This window comes from Saccopteryx bilineata, chromosome 4, assembly GCF_036850765.1.
Source record: "Saccopteryx bilineata isolate mSacBil1 chromosome 4, mSacBil1_pri_phased_curated, whole genome shotgun sequence".
Lineage (NCBI taxonomy): Eukaryota > Metazoa > Chordata > Mammalia > Chiroptera > Emballonuridae > Saccopteryx > Saccopteryx bilineata.
The window spans coordinates 154,429,482-154,447,753 of NC_089493.1; the positions used below are offsets into that span (position 1 = coordinate 154,429,482).

The following is an 18,272-nucleotide window of genomic DNA, read 5'->3' on the forward strand; positions in this document are numbered from 1 at the left end:
AAATTTGAGAGGTTGGGGAACAAACATCCCTGTTAAATTTAGTGCCTGGCGTATAGTAACTACCTGATACATATCTACTGCCCATGAGGACGGGGTCACTCAGAGTTATGACAGGACAGTGGGCTTGTGCCCCAAGAAGGCTGCAGATTCAGTGTCCTGGGAGCCCAGACGAGTGGCGGTGGGCTCCTTGCTAAGTGCCAGGCCCCATGCCTGGAATGGCATCTTCATTTTCTGACTTGAACCTCGGAGGAATTCCGTGACATAAGTAACATTACTTTTTCCAAGTTATAAATGCAAGTGTCTGGTGTGCTACAGGGAGAGGGAGATGAAGCCCCGCAGGGCCTCAGCAGGGGTCACAGCAACAATGTCCAAGCTCAAGGCTGGCCTCACTTCTCTGTGCACACCTCATGTTTGATTGTTACACTTTTTTACTCATTCCCTCTCTTGACCTTAACCTCTCTCACCTTCTCCACAGGTGCCCTGTCAGTCACTGAGGACTCCTGTATGGGAGGAAACCAAGGGCTCTGACAGCGCTCTGGATGTCTGTCACCCTCCCCTCCTCCTGCCTGCCCCAGGGCTGGGGTTGGCTGCCAGGTGCTCTGGGCTCGGGCTCTGCCAGGCCCTCCCTTCTGTGGCCTGGGCCTCCCTCCCTGGAGCTCTGGGGCCTGTCGCTGAGGCCCTATCCCCCTGCCTCCTGCTCAGCTGTCGTCAGCATCCTTGGAGAAGTCTTTCCCATCCTGGGAGGAGCAATCTCTGGCAGGGTTAATGATTGCTCAGGGGAGGTGGAGATGGTGACAAAGTCTGTGAGTTGCATGCGGAAGGCCCCAGAAGGTGTCCACCTGTGCCTGTGGTGCCCATTCATCCTTCCGCAGCCCCTTCTGGGGCACAGGTAGGGGCCACACAGCCTTGCTGCAACAGGATATTGGGGTCAACTGCCGGGTATAGGGCTGTTGGGGCCAAGGCGAGCTTTGAGGGTCCCACCACAGCTGGGTTGGAGCGCTGGGCACAAGGAGAGAGCACAGGTGCCGGGCCGAGCAGCCCTGGAGCGAGTGCCATCCTGGCTGCCAGGCCTGTTTTCGCTGCAGTGTGGGGCCAATAACACCTCTTCTCAGGGTTTGGGAGGTTCCCTTCCTTCCTTCCAAAGCCTTGGGTTTTGGACCCACTGAGGAGTCTTCAGAGGATGGGAAGAAGGCAGGGACCCCGGGAAAATAAGCTAACCTGCCCGGGCCTCTTTCTCAGGAAGCTCCGGGGGTGAAGTCATGGTGGCTGAGCGTGGATCCTCAGAGCTCGAAGAGAAAGCTGGGTTTTAACTGAGCAGTTTGGGCTCAGATTCTAGCTCCATTCTGACTGTGTGTGGGCTCTGTAACTCTGTGGGCCTCAGTTTCCTCACCTATACAATGGGATGGCAATAGTGTAGAAAGGAAGCTGGAGCCTCTGGAGCAGAATTGGGCCTGTGGTCAATGAGTGGCCCAGGTGCCACCTCAGCCAGCACTAGGAAGTGTCTGTCTGGACTACCGGCTGGATGGTCCGTTCCCAGACCCTGACACATGTCTTTACCCTGGTACACCCGGTGGAAACTTAGCTGAAGCCGGGGCCAGGCCTGGGCGTCCTCCCTGAGGCAGGGTCGCCTGGGTTGGGCACCAGGCACAAAACAGGTGCTGAGGGCACTTTGGGATCTAACTGATCCCAAACCACTTGTGACCAACATGCAGACTCTGTGGCTTTTACCCTCGCCCCATTTCTCACCAGGGAAACAGGCTGAAGGAAGCGGGATAAGGGCGTGCCTGGCATGGCACAGTGACTAAGTGAAATGCTGGAATCCGAATCCAGGACCATTGGACTCCATATCTGACTGCCCGTGAAACAGCCCAGGGTGTGGGCACTGGGGAGGCCCAGGCAGGGAGCCCAGAGCCCTGGGGTCCACATCCTTGCACCAAACTGGCTGGGCTGGTGCCCGCCCTGTGGGCACAGGAGTGGCCCGTGTGGAGTCCAATGGAGCTCTGACCAAGGCTCGCTCAGGGCCTCCTGATTTTAAAGCCAGTCTGGTTCTCACCCTCTGCCCTTGCTCTGGGTATCAATCACTCTCTGAGTGTCTCCAAGCCTCAGTTTCCTCACATGGACCCTGGAATGACCATACCCGCAGCCAGGGAACAGCTGTGGGAAGAGCACGAGGAAGCGGAAGTGAATGTGCCTCCAGTCAGAGGCATGGGTGGTGGCCTGGCAGCAGGGGTGGGACCTCCTGCTGGGGACCTGCGAGTGAGGCGGCCCCTCCCCCTCCAGCCCTGCGGAAATGCCCTGGGAAGGCCTGGGCTCCCCAAATTCTAGAACATCTTGGAGCCATGGGCTGTTGAGAGCTGTGGTGATGCCTCCTCCTATCGAGGCTGAGGAGCTGGGAGAGGGTAAAAGTTCTCTGGAAAATGGCAGTTTTATGAATTATTATATTCATCAGAATCAAAGGGGAAGATGTTAGGGGGTTACATGAAATCCACTGGTGATAGATTAGGGAGCCGGGAGAAAGAAGAGCAGGGGAAATCTCTGAATTTGGATAAAAAGTATAAACACATCTCCTTTTACACTGTTGGGAACATTTATAGCAGGACTCACCAGTGTAACAAGATATGTGGGCAACAAGACCACAATGAGGGTTCTGTGGTCTGTGCTCTGGCGGGAGACTGTCCCCTGAGGGGTCTGGAAAGTGGTTCACTCTGACATTCCAAAGCTGTGTTATCTTAGATGCAAAAAGACAATAGACAGGCTCTGTTAAGGTAAAGATCGACCTTTGTCAAGGAAGATACAGGCCTAGACATGACTGCCTGCCATGACTCACTTTTAGTTCGCAAGTTATGATTTCGGACTATCCTATGTGGCTACTTTAGGTCTCTGAGTTTATAAGGCCACCCACCATGCAGGCCTCCCCTGAGCTTGTCAGGTTTAATATGAGGCCCCTTTCTTGTCCTCACCGTTCACTTCTTATCCATTTGCACCTGGTGTGGCCACTGCCCCTGTTGGGGTACAAGGAGCTTGGAGTCCAGAGGTAGGGTCACTGGTGCTTGAACATGGCTCCATGCCCGACCTGCCTTTAGAGGGTGGAGAGACTCCGCACGTGCCAGAAGGCGAGGGCCAGCATCCTGGGCACAGGGCACACAGGTGCAAGTACTTATGGAAGGACAACATAGGGTTGGACAGAGAGCAGGAGCATTCAATGCCACTGGCCAGAATGGCTTGTGTGGGAAGAGAGACCCAGGACCTGTGAGGACCTGCCAGGCTGAGGGGCAGCAATCAGCCAGTGAACCGTGGCGGAGGTTTGAGCCTGGGTGTGGCTGTGCCCAGTGAGGCGGGAGTGCTCACTGGTGGCCAGGTTCTCGTGTGCCTTCCCCCAGTGCATGCAGACTCTGCATAGTTTTCTCAGGTGACCAAATCCAGGGATGATGCCCTGAATCATAGGACTTTGGCCTCATTATGATCAAATGAGCGTGTTTGTAAAAGTCTCCGTGAGAAGGAGGAGGTTGTGTGAAACCCAGTGCAGGTCCTGGCAGTGCAAGAAGGAGGAGCCAGGAGGAGCCCTGGGCAGGGAGTCAGAGGGCTGGCGTGGGGGCTTTGGGCAGGAGTGTTAGCTTCCCTGGGACTCAGGCATAAGGCAGGTTAACGATTCTTCCTTCCAGGGGTATGGTGAGGACTAGATGCAGGGAAAGACTGTCAAGACCCTTATGAAAATGTGTAGGGTCACCATGCTGCTCTGAGTAAGGCTTCCTGCAGCCCCCTGAGAATGGAAGGGGGGTAGTTGGAAGAGACTTGGATGAGCTGTGTGTGAGAAGGGAGCCTGGAGGTGGAGGCCTCAGGGATTCCTGCAGAATGGAGTTCCTGATTGAAGCAGTTCTCCCTGACCTCACCCAGGGGCTCTGCAGGCACTGGGAGAGCTCTGGCCAACGAGAAAGGGTAAACTGGAAGCCAAGAAAGAGTGAGCACAGACTTCTAGCTTTGGATTCTGATCCCATTACTGACTGGGCCATTTCCCTTCTCCTCTGGTGCCACGGTAGGCTGAGGACTAAACAGTATGAGACAAAGTGCCCACCACAGCATGTGGCTGGGCCAGCTCCCTGCCGCTAGGGGCTGGGCCCAGGGCAGGAGTTCCCTGTCTTTCCAGCAGCAGACTGCACCAGGCGAACTTTGTCATGGTGAGGAGCGCAGGCTTTGTAACTAATTGTCCTGTACTGCTGACTCACCTCTAAAGGAGGGGACAAAAGAAAACAAAAGAGGTGAGGAGTTAAGTCCAAGATCACAGCACAAGGAAAAGCCAGGACTAGCCGCATCCAGCCAGTGCCCTGGGTTTGCTCACCCAGTGACACCAGCACCTACCATCATCATCAGTGCCCAATTGCATTGCCTCTCCACTGTCAGCCCACCACCATGACCATCCCAACCCCGCACCATCCCTCTCCACCCTGTCATCACAGACATTACAAGCATGTCCATCCTTACTTCATATCACCACCATCACCGCTTCCATCCCTAAACTGAACTGCAGCCCTTGTCCCCAGCCCCGCCTGCACAGCCAGCTCAAGGACCGCCTTGGTCACTATCCTTGACCCTAACTGCATTGCACCAGTACCTACCACAGCGTCGTCTTCATCTCATTGTGGACTGTGGCTCAGCACACGTGATTCTGAGGACTGAGGACGTAATACCTCCTGAGCAGCTGGGCCCATTTGCACTTTCCAGCCTGGCCAAGGGTAGCCCTCCTGTTGAGTACATGGGCTGTCCCCTGCTCTCATCTCTGGGGACCTTGGCAAGCCAGCAGTTTCCACAGCCACTTCCCAAGGGGCACTGGTGAGAGCCACACTGCAAGGAATGAGCAGAAATGCAGTCCACACTGCTTCATCCACACTCAGCCCACCCTGTCCTTGACCTCTGGTATCAGAGCATGGGCATGGTGATGGGCGCAGGGGAGAGCATGGAGCAGTTTCCATGGCGACTGCACTGGCTGTAGAAGTGATAAAGTGAAGATGACCCTGCAGGATGCAGAAGGAAGGGATTTGTATTTGCTGAGCACCTACTATGTGCCAGGCACTAAGCCGGCACATTTTATTCTCATCTACCTCATTCCTTCCGCCAACCACCTGTTAGAATCGCCCTTCCTATCTTACAGAGGAGGAAACAGGTGAGAGAAGGGCAGGCAATACCCAGCAAGACTGCTCTTCTCAGCCCTGTGCATGTAAGCACTTCGAACAGGGAGAACAGTGCAGTGTTGAGGGAATAAAGTTTGTGTCCCAGGGACCTGTGTTCAGAGCATGGCCTTGTCATCGAGCTGTGTGGCCTCAGACAAGCCCTGTACTCCCTCAGTCTTGGTTTCTTAGCAGCCACCTCGTAGCTGTAGAAATAAGGAGGTAATGGTTCTAATGTGCTTGGATCAGTGCTTGGTACACGGTGGGCTCTGAGCTCAGATCAATTCCAAGGTCAGTCTCAGGCTGGGGCTCTGGACCAGGCTCAGCTACCCTGCTCACCTTAGTTCCCTCTGACCCCTGCTTACCCTAGCACACCTGGAAAAGGGTGGGCGTGATAATGACCTGGGGAGAACCGCTGAATGGCGTGATGGGTGGACCTGGGTCAGACCACACAGGTGGGGCTCTGCCAAAGGAGGAAGGCCTGAGTACAGGTGCCCTTTCCCTGATGCCTTTTCCTCCAGGTTGCTCCAGACGTCATGGCATGGCTGAGGCTGTCCTGTCTACTGCTTCCTGCCCTCATCATGTCTGGTAGGTACCTCCCCTCCCGCACCAGAGCAGCATTAACCTGGGGACCCTGGGCAGAACCCTCCAGAAGGCAGGGGCTCCCTCATCAGCAAACACAAAGCTTCAATGACCCAGCCCCCTGTTTGGCTGCCCTGGGGAGGTCCAGGGAGGAATCCAGACCCAAGCGGGTGAACAGGACTGAAGGTTGACCAGTGGGATCAATGTGGGCTCCCACAGGGCCAGATAGGGTTTCAGATGTCATAGGGGTGTTCACTATCCCAGTGCTGTGTCTCTGCAGTAGCAGCCAATGTGGCCCCTACGTTCCTGTCCAACATGACGTTAGTGACCTTGCCAGAAGACCTACCTGTGGGTGAGTAACCATCCCTGTGCCCTGACTATGCCAAACCTTTACCCACAAGAGGGTTCCGGGGGCTCCCATGTAGGCTTGAAAAGAGTTTGTTCCAGAAGTTTGCTTTATCCTCTTCAGCATTTGGGTCCAGGGCCCTCACACAGCATCAGATAATCAGACTCCCATGTGAACAGTTCTCCTGTTTTCCATCTCTCTGTCTTTCTGGTTTCCCCAAGGAGAAAGTGTCTGTTGGTCTCATTATTTCTCTTACACTTCCCCCACTGGCTAATCTCCGTCCACCCCTGCTTTTCTCTCTTTCCAAACAAAGAGAGAGCAAGCTTAAGGCTCAGAGCCCCTCACCACATCTCACCAGAGATAAACACCTTTGCTTTGCTCTTACTGCCTTTGTAGAATTACTTTGTATCTATGGCAAGGGAGATGGGTTTTCCATTTACAGCAGTAATCTAATGCTTGTTTTTAGAATAAATGAAATAGTAAGTTGATCAAAAATAATGAATCGCCTGACCAGGCCGTGGCGCAGTGGATAGAGCGTCGGACTGGGATGTGAAGGACCCAGGTTCAAGACCCTGAGGTCACCAGCTTGAGCACGGGCTCATCTGGTTTGAAGAAAGCTCACCAGCTTGGACCCAAGGTTGCTGGCTTGAGCTGGTCACTCGGTCTGTTGTAGCCCCATGGTTAAGGCACATATGAGAAAGCAATCAATGAACAACTAAAGTGCCACAATGAAAAACTGATGATTGATGCTTCTTATCTCTCTGCGTTCCTGTCTGTCTGTCCCTATCTATCCCTCTCTCTGACTCTCGCTCTGTCTCTGTAAAAAAAAAAAAAAAAAAAAAAAAAAAGAATCGTGTATATGGTAAAGACCATGGCAGCATACAGGAGTGTATGATGTGTTTGGGAAACATCCTTTCAGTTGAAGCTATAAGGCTGGATACCTAATTCCCAGAAGGTGGGATATGGGTCGGAGAAGCAGAAATGATAGAGAACTGTATTCATTGGAATGTAAGGCCAACTGTACATAATAGACCCCCAAAACAGGTGTGTAAGCAAGATGAGGGTTTATTATTCTCTGACATAGCAGTCTAGAGCTGCAAAGTCCAGGGTTGTTGGAGGCTCTGTTCCATCAGGATGTTCCCTGTTCTGCCTTCCCTAGAGTGTGGCCCTCATCTACATGGTTTATGATGCCTCATGCCACACCCCATTCCAGCCAGCAGGAGGAGAAAAGGCAAGAGGGCTCCCCCTTTTATCATAGGACAGACTTCAGCTATTACACACATTACATCTGCTCACATCTCAGTGGCCACACTTAGTCATGTGCCCACACTTAGCTGTAAGGGAACCTGAGAAATGTGGTCTTTAGTTTTGGTTGGCTGTGTGTTCGCTCAAAATCAAGAGTTCTTTCTGTTAGTCTGAGAGAAAAGGGATGTGGATATTGAGAGACATCTTATAGTCAGCAGAGTCAGAATTGGCGTCCCAGGTATCTAAAGTTACCAGATGAAGCAAGAGACTGCATCAAAGAAGTCCACTGGGATTCAAAAACCTGGGTATGGGTATAAGAGGAAAGGATGGGGGATGAGCATTGCAGCCACAAAGGCCACATCTATTTGGATGTGATTGCCAGGACAATAAAGTCTATTAAGGGTTATATTAATAAAGGTTTAGAGCCCAGGATGAGGGAGGTGATAGTCTCATTTATTATACTCTGAGATGGCACTATTTTTTTCCCTGCAGGACTGGGCTGAAGTCAAACTATTTGATATTTATTTATTTCATTTATTTATTCTTTTTTAGAGAGAGAATGGGGGAGAAGCAGGAAGCATCAACTCCCTATTTATTTTTAAAAGATTTTATTTATTCATTTTAGAGAGGAGAGAGAGAAAGAAGGAGGGAGGAGCAGGAATCATCAACTCCCAATATGTGCCTTGACTAGGCAAGCTCAGGGTTTCAAAGTGGCGATCTCAATATTTGAGTTTGACATTTAATCCACTGCATCACCACAAGTCAGGCAAACTATTTGATATTTATGAATGTTCTTTGTAGAACAAAGAAGTAACATATACATGTTAATGATATTTACACATATTTTCATACCTCTTTGGTCATATGTAAACACACACACACACACACCTTCAAACAAATGTCGCAAATATATGTAACCCAAATGATCTCAAGACCTCCATTCTCCACGGTAACCCTTTGGGATGGGGACTCAAGCTGTCTAAATTAAACAGCTTGAGTCCCCATCCCAGTTTCAGAGGCTGCTCTTATGTGTGTTCTTTTGGAGGCTGTGGCTTGACTATTGTTCCTTCTTCTTCCTGACCATCTCCAGCCTTTACTGAGGGTTTGGGGAGAAGGGAGGAAATGATGGTGCTCAGCAGGAAGCCAGTACTCACTGTCAGCAAGGGAGTGTCCACTCTGGCGCAGGTTCCTTGACCCCTACCTGCCTCCTCCTCTCCTCACCCCCAGGACCCTTGCAAACTCTGCCCTCTGTAGCCTCCCGGAAGCTCGTTACTACTCTACTGTTCAGAGCAAGGCACTTGGCTCCTTCTCAGCTAGACCAAATGAGGGTCTTTCCCTCTTTCATAACCACATGGCTCCTCTAAACCAAAGAGCTGTTTCCTCCTTCCTGAGACAAAGTCTACAACTCTCTTGGCATGCAAAAGCATTTCCAATCAGATTTAAAAATATGTTATTCGGGCTTTTTATTTTGAAGTACAGATTTTCCCTACTATCCAAAGTACAGTGTCCCTCTGAAGCCTTTTCTGAGCTGAAATGGCATTAAGTGGAGAGGCAACTACCATGAGTTTGCATGGAAAATGCTTGGAGCATTCCCAGACCCAAAATTCAATGCACGTACAATGTTTTTATTTCATTATCACAATCAAAATGCTTAATTATGTCCAGTTATACGCTAAATGTAACCCCCTTAAAAGCTCTCTTAGGTGTTTCTGATACCTTAGGACACACCTTGCTAACAGGTGCACAAAATAAACTGAGACAGACACAGTTCAGAGCTGTAGGCCCCGTGCTGCAATGCTGGTGGGGGGGACCCAGGGAAGGTGCTAGGTGGGCCCCTCGCTGCGGGGCTCATGCTGCCTCCATAAGGCAACAAACACTGACCCAACTTTTGTTTTTAAAAGTGAAAACCCTCCTTGGATTTCTTTTGGTTAGCAAAAACAGGTACTAATTAGGTATTTTGTAAAAGCAAAGTGACGTAAGGCAAATATGTGTGTAATATATGTGCAGAAAAGCACACTGGGCTCACACATGACCACCACGGGATCAGGACACAGCATGTTGCCAACATCCCTAGTCCTTTCTTTCTCCCCTTCTAGTCACCCTGCCCCACCCTGTCCTTCCTCCCTAGAGACCTGTGCTCCTGACAATGTGCAATACAGTCTGTTGGCAGGCAAACTTTTACTTACTTATTTATTTATTTTAATTTAGTGAGAGGAGAGGAGGCAGAGACAGACTCTCGCATGTACCAGGATCTACCTGACAAGCCCCCTCTGGGGCAAGGCTCTGCCCATCTGAGGCCACTGCTCAGGAGCTATTTTAACTCCTGAGGCCAAGGCCATGGAGCCATCCTCAGCTCCTGGGTCCAACTTGCTTGAACCATTTGAGCCATGGCTGTGAGAGGAGAGAGAGAGAGAGAGAAGAGGAGGAGGGGAGGAGAAGCAGATGGTCACTTTTCCTGTGTGCCCTTACTGGAAACTGAACCCGGGACTTCCACATGCTGGGCTGATGCTCTACCACTGAGCCAACCTGCCAGAGCCCACTTAATTATTTTTCAAGTAGACTTTTTAAAAAGCATTTTCTCCCTGATACACTTTTCTATGCCCAAGGACACAGGTACATAGAGAAGGATTTACACACACCACCTCCTGTATTTCCTTTGGCGTAAGGTCCCTATTTGTTTGCATTTTGGCATTTCGGAATCAGGATATGTCTTGTAATTGTGGTAGTCACTTATCACAGAGCGACACCCCCCCCCCCCCGGCAGTGATTAAATTAGCAGTGTGTCTTATACCCAAGGAATAATAATGCAGACACTGACATCTTTTTAGCAGAACATAAGCCAAGCAGTCTTCCTGGAGGAGGGGGGCTTGATGAGGAGGAACTGTGACCAAGCTTTCCAAAGAGTTGCTGAAGGAGCTGGGGCTGTTTGAGCAAAGAAAAGCAGGCTTGGGGCACCATGCCAGGCCTGTCCCTGAAGGGCTGTCGTGGGAAAGAGGAGGTGGTTGGGTTCTCTGAGACCCTCAGCAGGGCACGGGCCCCACGGCTGCATGTGACTATTGTGGCACTTCTGCCTTGTGGGCCCCTTTCTCCAGAAAAAATATGTTAAAATTGTATTTTATGGCTACATTGGTGTGAAGGCAAATATGCAGGCTGGACTATAATCATATCCTCTTTCCGATTTTCAAATAAATTAAACATTCTTGTGGGACCCTAAAAGTATCACGGGCCCTGGGCACCATACCTCTTGGGCCCTTGTACTGAATGGTGGAGCCCCAGGGACCCCGGGGGGACCCTAGGGAGCAAGCACAGCTTAACGAAACGGGGCAGGCGCTTGCTAATGAGCAGCTGTCTGACAGCTTGGTGGCACAGCGGCAAGGACCTTCTGTGTGGAGGTGGTACAGAGGTTGGATGGGGCAAAGGAGATGAGGCTGGGGGCACATGTGTGGATTTGAGGAATCTGTAAAAGTTTCTTTCAGGCTGGAAAGACAATGACCTTGGGATCACCTAGCCCCCCAATGCTCCCAACACCTGCTCTGCCCAGGGGTATGCTCTGGGGAGCTCGAGAGACCAGCAGCAGATGCCTGATTGAGCAGAGTGTCCTGGCAGCTTTTGGGCAAGCCCCCAGGGTGAATGGAAGACTTAGCAGGGGCCCAGGCCCCTCCAAGGGTCTTCAGCAGCCCCCCACCCTAGTACCCTAGTACCCAGCGGCTACAGCCAGACACCTTAACTCCAATCCTCTTTGGTCTTCTCAAAGGATCTTAGGAGGGCAGGTCCTGAGGCCGGGCTGGGGAGGGGAGAGGCCTGGGTAACAGCTCACCCCCCTGAGTCCCGTGCAGTTGGGTTCATTCCCCCAAAGGAAAGCAGGATGCTGTGTTCAAGGGGCCTCTGAGTGGGTGCTGAGTGACAACCACCAAACCTGATGCCCAGGACTGCTGGGGCCGGAGCCCTGGGGCCTGGAAAGTTCCCAGATTTCTGGGCACAGAGAAGTCAGGTGCCCTAGCCCAGCCTCATGGGCAGCTTGGCCAGGCCAGTTGTGAAAGAGGTGGCTGTGGACCCTGGGCATCCCCTGTCCTGTCTCCAGGTGCTGAGGCCTTCTGGTTGGTAGCTGAGGACCAGGACCAGGACCCTCTGACCTATGGGATTAGTGGCTCCAAAGCCTACTTCTTCACTGTCACCTCAGCTACTGGGGAAGTGAAACTGGCCAGCCCTCTGGACTATGAGGTAAAGGGCAGTGGCCTGGGAAGGCCCCGTGAGGGGAACAGGGAGATGTCGGGACCCTGGGAGCCCGTGTCCTGGTGGTGGGTGCCCTGGCTGTGCTCTCACTGCAAGCAGGGGCTCACCTTAGACCCTGTCTCTCCTCCCGTTGCAGACACTGTACTGGTTCACAGTTAACATCTCTGTGAGCGACGGTTACAACAATGCAGTGAGTTGTGGGGTGTGCAGGCTGGGCTAGGGGTTAGAGATCAGGGGACTGTGACCCCCTCCTGACTGTGTTTCCTGCCTTAAACAAGAGAGCCCCAGTTAACAGAAAAGAAATTGAATGTTTATTTTTATCAAGGTTATACTTGTCCACTTTTTCTTACACAATATTACCAAGATTTTAATATTTATTATACATTTATTTTAATGATATAAAACATTGTTTATATTATAAACATAACTGATTATGTTATTAATTAATACACATATTAATAAAAAACACATGCCAAATACCTCCCTACTCAACTCCTGAGGTGATCTCTTTCTGCTCCTTTGGCTGAATGTGTTGGAATTGATGCTCATATTTCTAAATACTAATGTGCCTTGTGTCCATGAAATTTGAGTGTTTTGTCTTTATAACATATTTCCTCAACCATATCCATTAGAAAAAAACCATTTAATTGATTTGGATGTTTATGAATACATTATCTTTGTAAACATCTCAAAAACTGCAGATAAAGGTCAAGTCCTCTCCCAGCCCACTTCCACCTGAAGTGTCCACTGCCCTGTGTTTTTTCCTGCCCTTCCTAAGTGTTCATATCCACCCCCTGTCCACAGAAGGATGGTCGTAGTTCTGTGTGCATTTTCTGATGCCCACGTGAAAGCCTCCTGTACATACAGCCTTGAACTGCCTGTCCACTCAACTCACAGCTTGGGAGCTCATTCTGTGTCTGGGCTTGAGTCCCGGTCTTTCTCTTCCAGCAAGGGGCCCAAGCATGGTGCTTTAGCTGGTCTGTTCTGATGGACATTTGGGTTGTCCACAGCTTTATATACTGGCAAACAAAGCTAACATGAATATCCTTGTAATAGAACAGGCACATTTTAGATTTTTTAAAAAGTGACCTAATGATGTCTGCAATTTACACTCAAATGGTTCAGTAAATATGGAGAGAGAGAGAGAAAAACCAAACAAGGGGCAACCCTGGATGAAGGATATATAAGGAGTTCTCTGTACTAGCAAATTTTCTGGCATTTGAAATGGTATCAAATAAAAGGTTACCCCATCGCCTAACTGTCTATCTGAGAAACTATGTCAGCTTGCTCTTCCCCCAGGTGCTCCTCATTTTGTTCTCTTGGGAGCCTACAATTTCTGGGCTTACCTGGGCTTTCTCCCCACAGGCGGTAAGAGAACTTCAGGTGATCGTGGAGGACAGAAATGACAACGCCCCTGTCTTCAAGACCACCAATTTCTCCACCAGCATTAGCGAGGTAGCATCTGCCTTAAGGGCGCGTGTGTGGGAGACATGAATCCTAGAAGCTCTTCTCAGAGTGGGAAGGACCAGAGGCAGCGAGCTGGGGATCCTGGAGGGGAAGAGCACCTGCTAGAAGGGGCGGCTGCAGGAACAAAATCGAGGGGATGTTACCCTATGAACAATAGGTACAGCAGCATTTGGCAATCATTCAGACTGGATTGGGATTCTTTTAATTATAAAAGCATTGATTTTCTTATGTATCTGAAAAAATTAGAGGTATATCTAGATTCATGGCCAGATCCAGGTTATTCAAACCATGCCATCAAAAAGAGATTTCTCGCCTGACCAGGCGGTGGTGCAGTAGATAGAGCGTCGGACTGGGATGCAGAAGGACCCAGGTTTGAGACCCCGAGGTCGTCAGCTTGAGCGCGGGCTCATCTGGTTTGAGCAAAGCTCACCAGCTTGGACCCAAGGTTGCTGGCTCGAGCAAGGGGTTACTCAGTCTGCTGTAGCCCTATGGTCAAGGCACATATGAGAAAGCAATCAATGAACAACTGAGGTGTCGCACCGAAAAACTAATGATTGATGCTTCTCATCTATCTCCGTTCCTGTTTGTCCCTATCTATCCCTCTTTCTGACTCTCTCTGTTTCTGGAAAAAAAAAAAAAAAAAAAAAAAAAGGAGAGAGATTTCCCTCCAACTCTCAGCTCTGCTTCTCTTGTTGCCTCCTTCCTGGGGTAGGGAGATAGTTCTCCCTTGTGGGGATAAAAATGTCCCCAGCAGCTCCAGGATCTCATCCTACCAGCTTTGCAACTTCAACAGACTCTTTCTCAGTGGTTCCAGCCAAAACCCCAGGGCTGACTCTTATTGGCTCATTTTGGGTATGGAATGAACTGATTGGCTAGGTCTGTGTCATGAGCCTTCCCCTCTAGTAAGGGGAGGCAACCTCACTTGAACTGCATGAGTGGAGAGAGGTTCTCCAAGGGCTCCTGATCAGCAAACAACACCACTCTTGTACCTTTATTACCACGTGGCTTTGGAGACCCACGAGGTTAGGTCTCCATGCAACACCAGACTTGAAGCTGGTGAGGTCCAGACAGTCATTCAACAGGCTCTGATGGAACACCTACTGTGTGCCTGCTGTGTCCTCGGTGCTGAGGAGAGCTGGTGAACGAGACAGACCTGGTTGCCCACTTTCAGTTGCTCACATTGTAGTCAAGAGCACAGACACTATCAAGGAAACATTAATTAAGCATGATTATTTCAGATGGTGTGAAGCTCCATAGAGCTTATAAAACAGGGCAAAGTGAGAGCAGGTGACTGAGGAAGGGCTGCTTTAGGTTGAGCAGTCACAGAAGGCTTCTCAGAAAAAGCAACATCTGAGCAGAGACCTACATGGCAAGAAGAAGCTGGCTATAACATGCTCCAGAAAGGGACACCCCTTTCAGGGGAACAGAAGATACAAAGGCTCTGAGATGGGGATGAGCTGCGTGTTCTGGGCTTAGCCAGGAAGCCAAGGTAGAGTGAGGGGGGGAGGTCAGAGAGGTAGGCTGTGGCCCAACCTGGGAGGGCTATGGAGGCAGCATGGACTGTATTCTGACTGGTATGGGGAATCATTGTAGTTTTAGCACAAGACCAATGTAGCCTGATTCATGATTTTCAAGGATCTCTTTGGCCACCACTATGTGGAAATAGGGTGTGGACAGGAATTGCAAGGCCGGGTCTCAGGCAGCAAAGGCCTTCTAAAAAAACCTTCTAGCTCTGCAGAGTGCCGCCTGGAACCTACAGCGGTAGGCTATAGAGAGCCCACAGGGATGTCTGATCAGGGGAGTGACATCCTGGGTTCCGGAATAGTCATTGCCAATCAGAAGCCAGCTCAAGCAGTAGGGAGGCTGTGTGAGGAGAGGAGGTGTGGGGGGATGCTGTTCCCTGCCCCACAGTGGCCTCCAGAGGCCCAGCCCGGTTGGGAAGGAAAAGGGAACATCCTTGGAACACTGGAACTCAGGCCCTGGAAGGTGCTGTCCTTATCCCATGGGACAGTTGGAGACTGAAGCTCAGGGTGGGGATGCGATGCATTCAGACGTGAAGGAAATGGATTGGAGTTCATAGGTGACGAGTCCCTTGTTACAGACCATGCCGATCGGTTCCCTAGTGTTCATGGTGCTGGCTGAGGACAAAGACACGGGGTCTGCCGGTGCTGTGAAATACTACGTGGAGGAGGTGAGTGTGGAAGTGTATGCCCCACCACCGCTCACAACCACCAGGGGGCAGCATCTCCCACACAACTGGCAGGGACCTTGAGGTCTGGGTGAAGATGGCTCTGCATGGTCCAGCCCTGATCTTCAAGCCTCTGCTGGGCCCCTCTGGACCTCACTTGGCCCAAAAGCATAAGGAGGGACCTGCTGAGTACAGGACCGTTCTTCCCACCCTCTTCCCAGGGGCACTGTCTGGACCTTTACCGAGCACATGTCACATCAAATGTAGAGGAGGAAGTCAAGGCTCAGAGAGGTCCAGGGTCTTGTCCAGAGTTACACAGACTTTAGGGATATGACCCCACTTCTCATGAAGACAGATTTTCTAGCTGTAGCTTCTGTCTGAGCACCCACAACCTGCCTGGCACATACCTCAACTTGTTTGATCCTCCTTTCAACCCCCTGAGGCAAATACCTGAGCCCACTTCCCAGAGGAAACTGATGCTCAGAAACCGAAGCTCAGAGAGGCTAAGTCACCTGGTGAAAGTTGCAGGGCTGGTCAGTGGCAGAGTGGGATTCGACCACAGGTCCTTCAGAGCAGGTATTGGGGCAGGCTGTTGGGAGCTTGGCCTGACTATGCTCTCCCTCAGGTCATCCCGAGCACTGGGGACAGCAAGGACCTCTTCAGGATCCTGCCCAGTGGCTCCATCATTCTCAGTGGCAGCCTCAGCTATAACAACAAGAGTGCCTTCTACCAGATTAAGCTGAGTGCCTGTGTGAGTGGGGGTGCGGGCACAGCTGGGGGCTGGGCCCTGGGATGCAGCCCGCTCACGGAGGCCTCCTGCTCACGGAGGCCTGTTTCGTCACAGGACACCGGGGGCCTGTACAACAACAGTTTCATCACCCTGTGCTCCTCCCCTGTCTTCCTGTCCATCTCTGTGATTGACCAGCCGGACCTGGACCCCCAGTTTGTCAGGGAGCTGTACTCGGCCTCTGTGCCTGAGGATGCACCCCAGGTGTGCCTGGGACTTGGGGAATTCTAGGTGGAGATGAGAGATGGAGAAGGGTCTGCACCCTGACCATGTCTCCTTGCAGGGAACCTCAGTGCTGAAAGTGGAGGCTGTGGATAGAGACAAAGGCATCAATGATGGGGTGACCTACATCATCTCCAGTGAGGACCGGGGTGGCCCCAGGCTGGGGTAGAAGTGAGGAGGGGTAGAAGCTCTGTCAGAGCCTCTGAAAACAGCTGCTCCTGCTGCCTCTTGCCAGACTCCACAAAGCCTGGCTGGTTTGACATCGGGCCAGATGGGGTGATCAGAGTCGATGGTTCCCTGGACCGTGAGCAGTTGCTGGAGGAGGATGAGGAGGTGCAGGTACAGGTCACGGTGAGTGAAAGGTCCATCACCCCCTTTCCACCCCTACTCTCTAACCTCTGACCTTTGATCTCAACACTGAGCACTGATTCTCTGCCCTCTGACCTCTGCTCTCAGGCCACAGAGATGCACCCCAACATCTATGGGCAGGAGGCCAAGGTGAGCATATGGGTCACGTTGAGAGTGACAGATGCCAATGACCACAAACCTGAGTTTTTCAACTGCAGTCTCCCAACCTGCACCTTCGCCCCCCAAGAAGCCCAAGCCAGCTTCACAGGCTCTGTGGATGAGCACGCCTCCACTCGCATCCCCATCGAAGACCTTGCCATGGTGGTCCATGACCCAGACAAGGCAGGTGCACCAGGCGAAGGGTGGTATGGGTAGGGGGACCGAGGAGATGGCTGGGGAGGGAGGTTCAGATAGCGTGTAGAGCAGGGTACTGCAGTGCATGGAGGGGGTATGCGGTGGGCAGTGGTGGTGCCAGTCAAGAATGATGGTGAGAGTCAGAGCTGTCGGGTGATAAAGGAAATGTTGGGGGATGTTGCACTAGTGTTCTTGTGCTCCGGGTGAAGCGAGGTGGTGGTGAATAGGGGAGGCTGGTGCTGGGTAAGACGGAGTGGAATACAGGTTTTGGTGGTGTTGAGGAGAGGGTGGGGCTGGTGAAGTGAGGGGTGTTGGGATGGTGCTGGATATTGGGGGATGTGGGCAGTGTTGAGCGCACAGTACTCTGAGTGTTAAGTTGTAAGTTATTCTTTTTAACTGATTGATTGATTTTAGAGAGAGAGGAAGGGAGAGAGAGAAAGAGAAACAGTTTGTTGTTCCACTTATTTATGCATTCATGGGTTGATTCTTTTTTTTTTTAAGTGAGAGTAGGGGAAATAGACAGACTCCTGCCTGTGTCCCGACTGGGGTCCACTTGGCAACCCTTGTTTGGGGCCAATGCTTACATCAACCGAGCTATCCTTGGTGCCCAGGGCTGATGCTCGGACCAACTGAGTCACTGGCTGCAAGAGGAGAAGAGAGAGAAGAGGAAGAGGGGAAGAGAAGCAGATGGTTGCTTCTCCTGTGTGCCCTGACTGGGAATCAAACCTGGGATGTCCATATGCTGGGCTGATGCTCTACCACTGAGCCAATCATCCATGGCCTCATGGGTTAATTTTGATATGTGCCCTGACTAGGGATTGAATCCATAGTCTTGGCCTATTGGGATGACACTCTAACTAATTGAGCTACCCAGCCAGGGCAAGTTACAGGGTATTCCTAAGTGGAGGATGACATTGAGTGGTGGGCATCACTCAATGGTGGGTGTTATTGAATAATAGAATAGCTGCGGGTGGTGTTTGATTGTATCTGGTGGTACTGAGTTGGTATAAGATGCGGAATGGAGCGTGATATTGGGTGGTGAGAGCTGGGTGGGTATGTTGAGTCGGAGGTTGTTGTTTAGTAGAGCAGAAGGGGTGTGATGGATGTTGGTGGTGCTGGTGTTGGCACGTGTGGTGGAGACTGGTGAGTGGTGGCTGGGAAGGGAGGCTAGCTGCAATGCTTCATGGGAGTGGTGTGTTTGTGTCTGTGCTCCATCTGCAGCCTAGACCTGGGGCCCACAGAGCCTAGAGGTGTCTTATGATGAGCCCACCTTTGTAAGGACTAGTGACCAGTCCAGTCTCCCAGGGCTCTTGTGCCTCAGTTTTTGGAGAGTCCCTC

At 51.4% G+C, this 18,272-nt stretch overlaps 1 protein-coding gene across 2 annotated transcripts in view; it reads left to right on the forward strand.

Annotated features, from left to right (window-relative positions):
• The first annotated feature begins 791 nt into the window (after nucleotides 1–791).
• The window catches only part of CDHR2 (cadherin related family member 2), a 33,457-nt gene continuing 15,976 nt past the window's right edge, over nucleotides 792–18,272 (forward strand). The window contains exons 1-12 of one of the 2 annotated variants that reach the window (XM_066272281.1): nucleotides 792–889; nucleotides 5,684–5,750; nucleotides 6,028–6,096; nucleotides 11,417–11,556; nucleotides 11,705–11,758; nucleotides 12,934–13,023; nucleotides 15,137–15,226; nucleotides 15,849–15,974; nucleotides 16,068–16,214; nucleotides 16,294–16,369; nucleotides 16,468–16,583; nucleotides 16,689–16,922. In XM_066272281.1, the coding sequence (XP_066128378.1) occupies nucleotides 5,699–5,750; nucleotides 6,028–6,096; nucleotides 11,417–11,556; nucleotides 11,705–11,758; nucleotides 12,934–13,023; nucleotides 15,137–15,226; nucleotides 15,849–15,974; nucleotides 16,068–16,214; nucleotides 16,294–16,369; nucleotides 16,468–16,583; nucleotides 16,689–16,922 (1,194 nt within the window). In that variant the 5' untranslated portion in view covers nucleotides 792–889; nucleotides 5,684–5,698. Of the gene's footprint in view, nucleotides 890–5,683; nucleotides 5,751–6,024; nucleotides 6,097–11,416; nucleotides 11,557–11,704; nucleotides 11,759–12,933; nucleotides 13,024–15,136; nucleotides 15,227–15,848; nucleotides 15,975–16,067; nucleotides 16,215–16,293; nucleotides 16,370–16,467; nucleotides 16,584–16,688; nucleotides 16,923–18,272 lie in introns of both variants that reach the window. The other variant, XM_066272280.1, reaches the window with a different exon arrangement.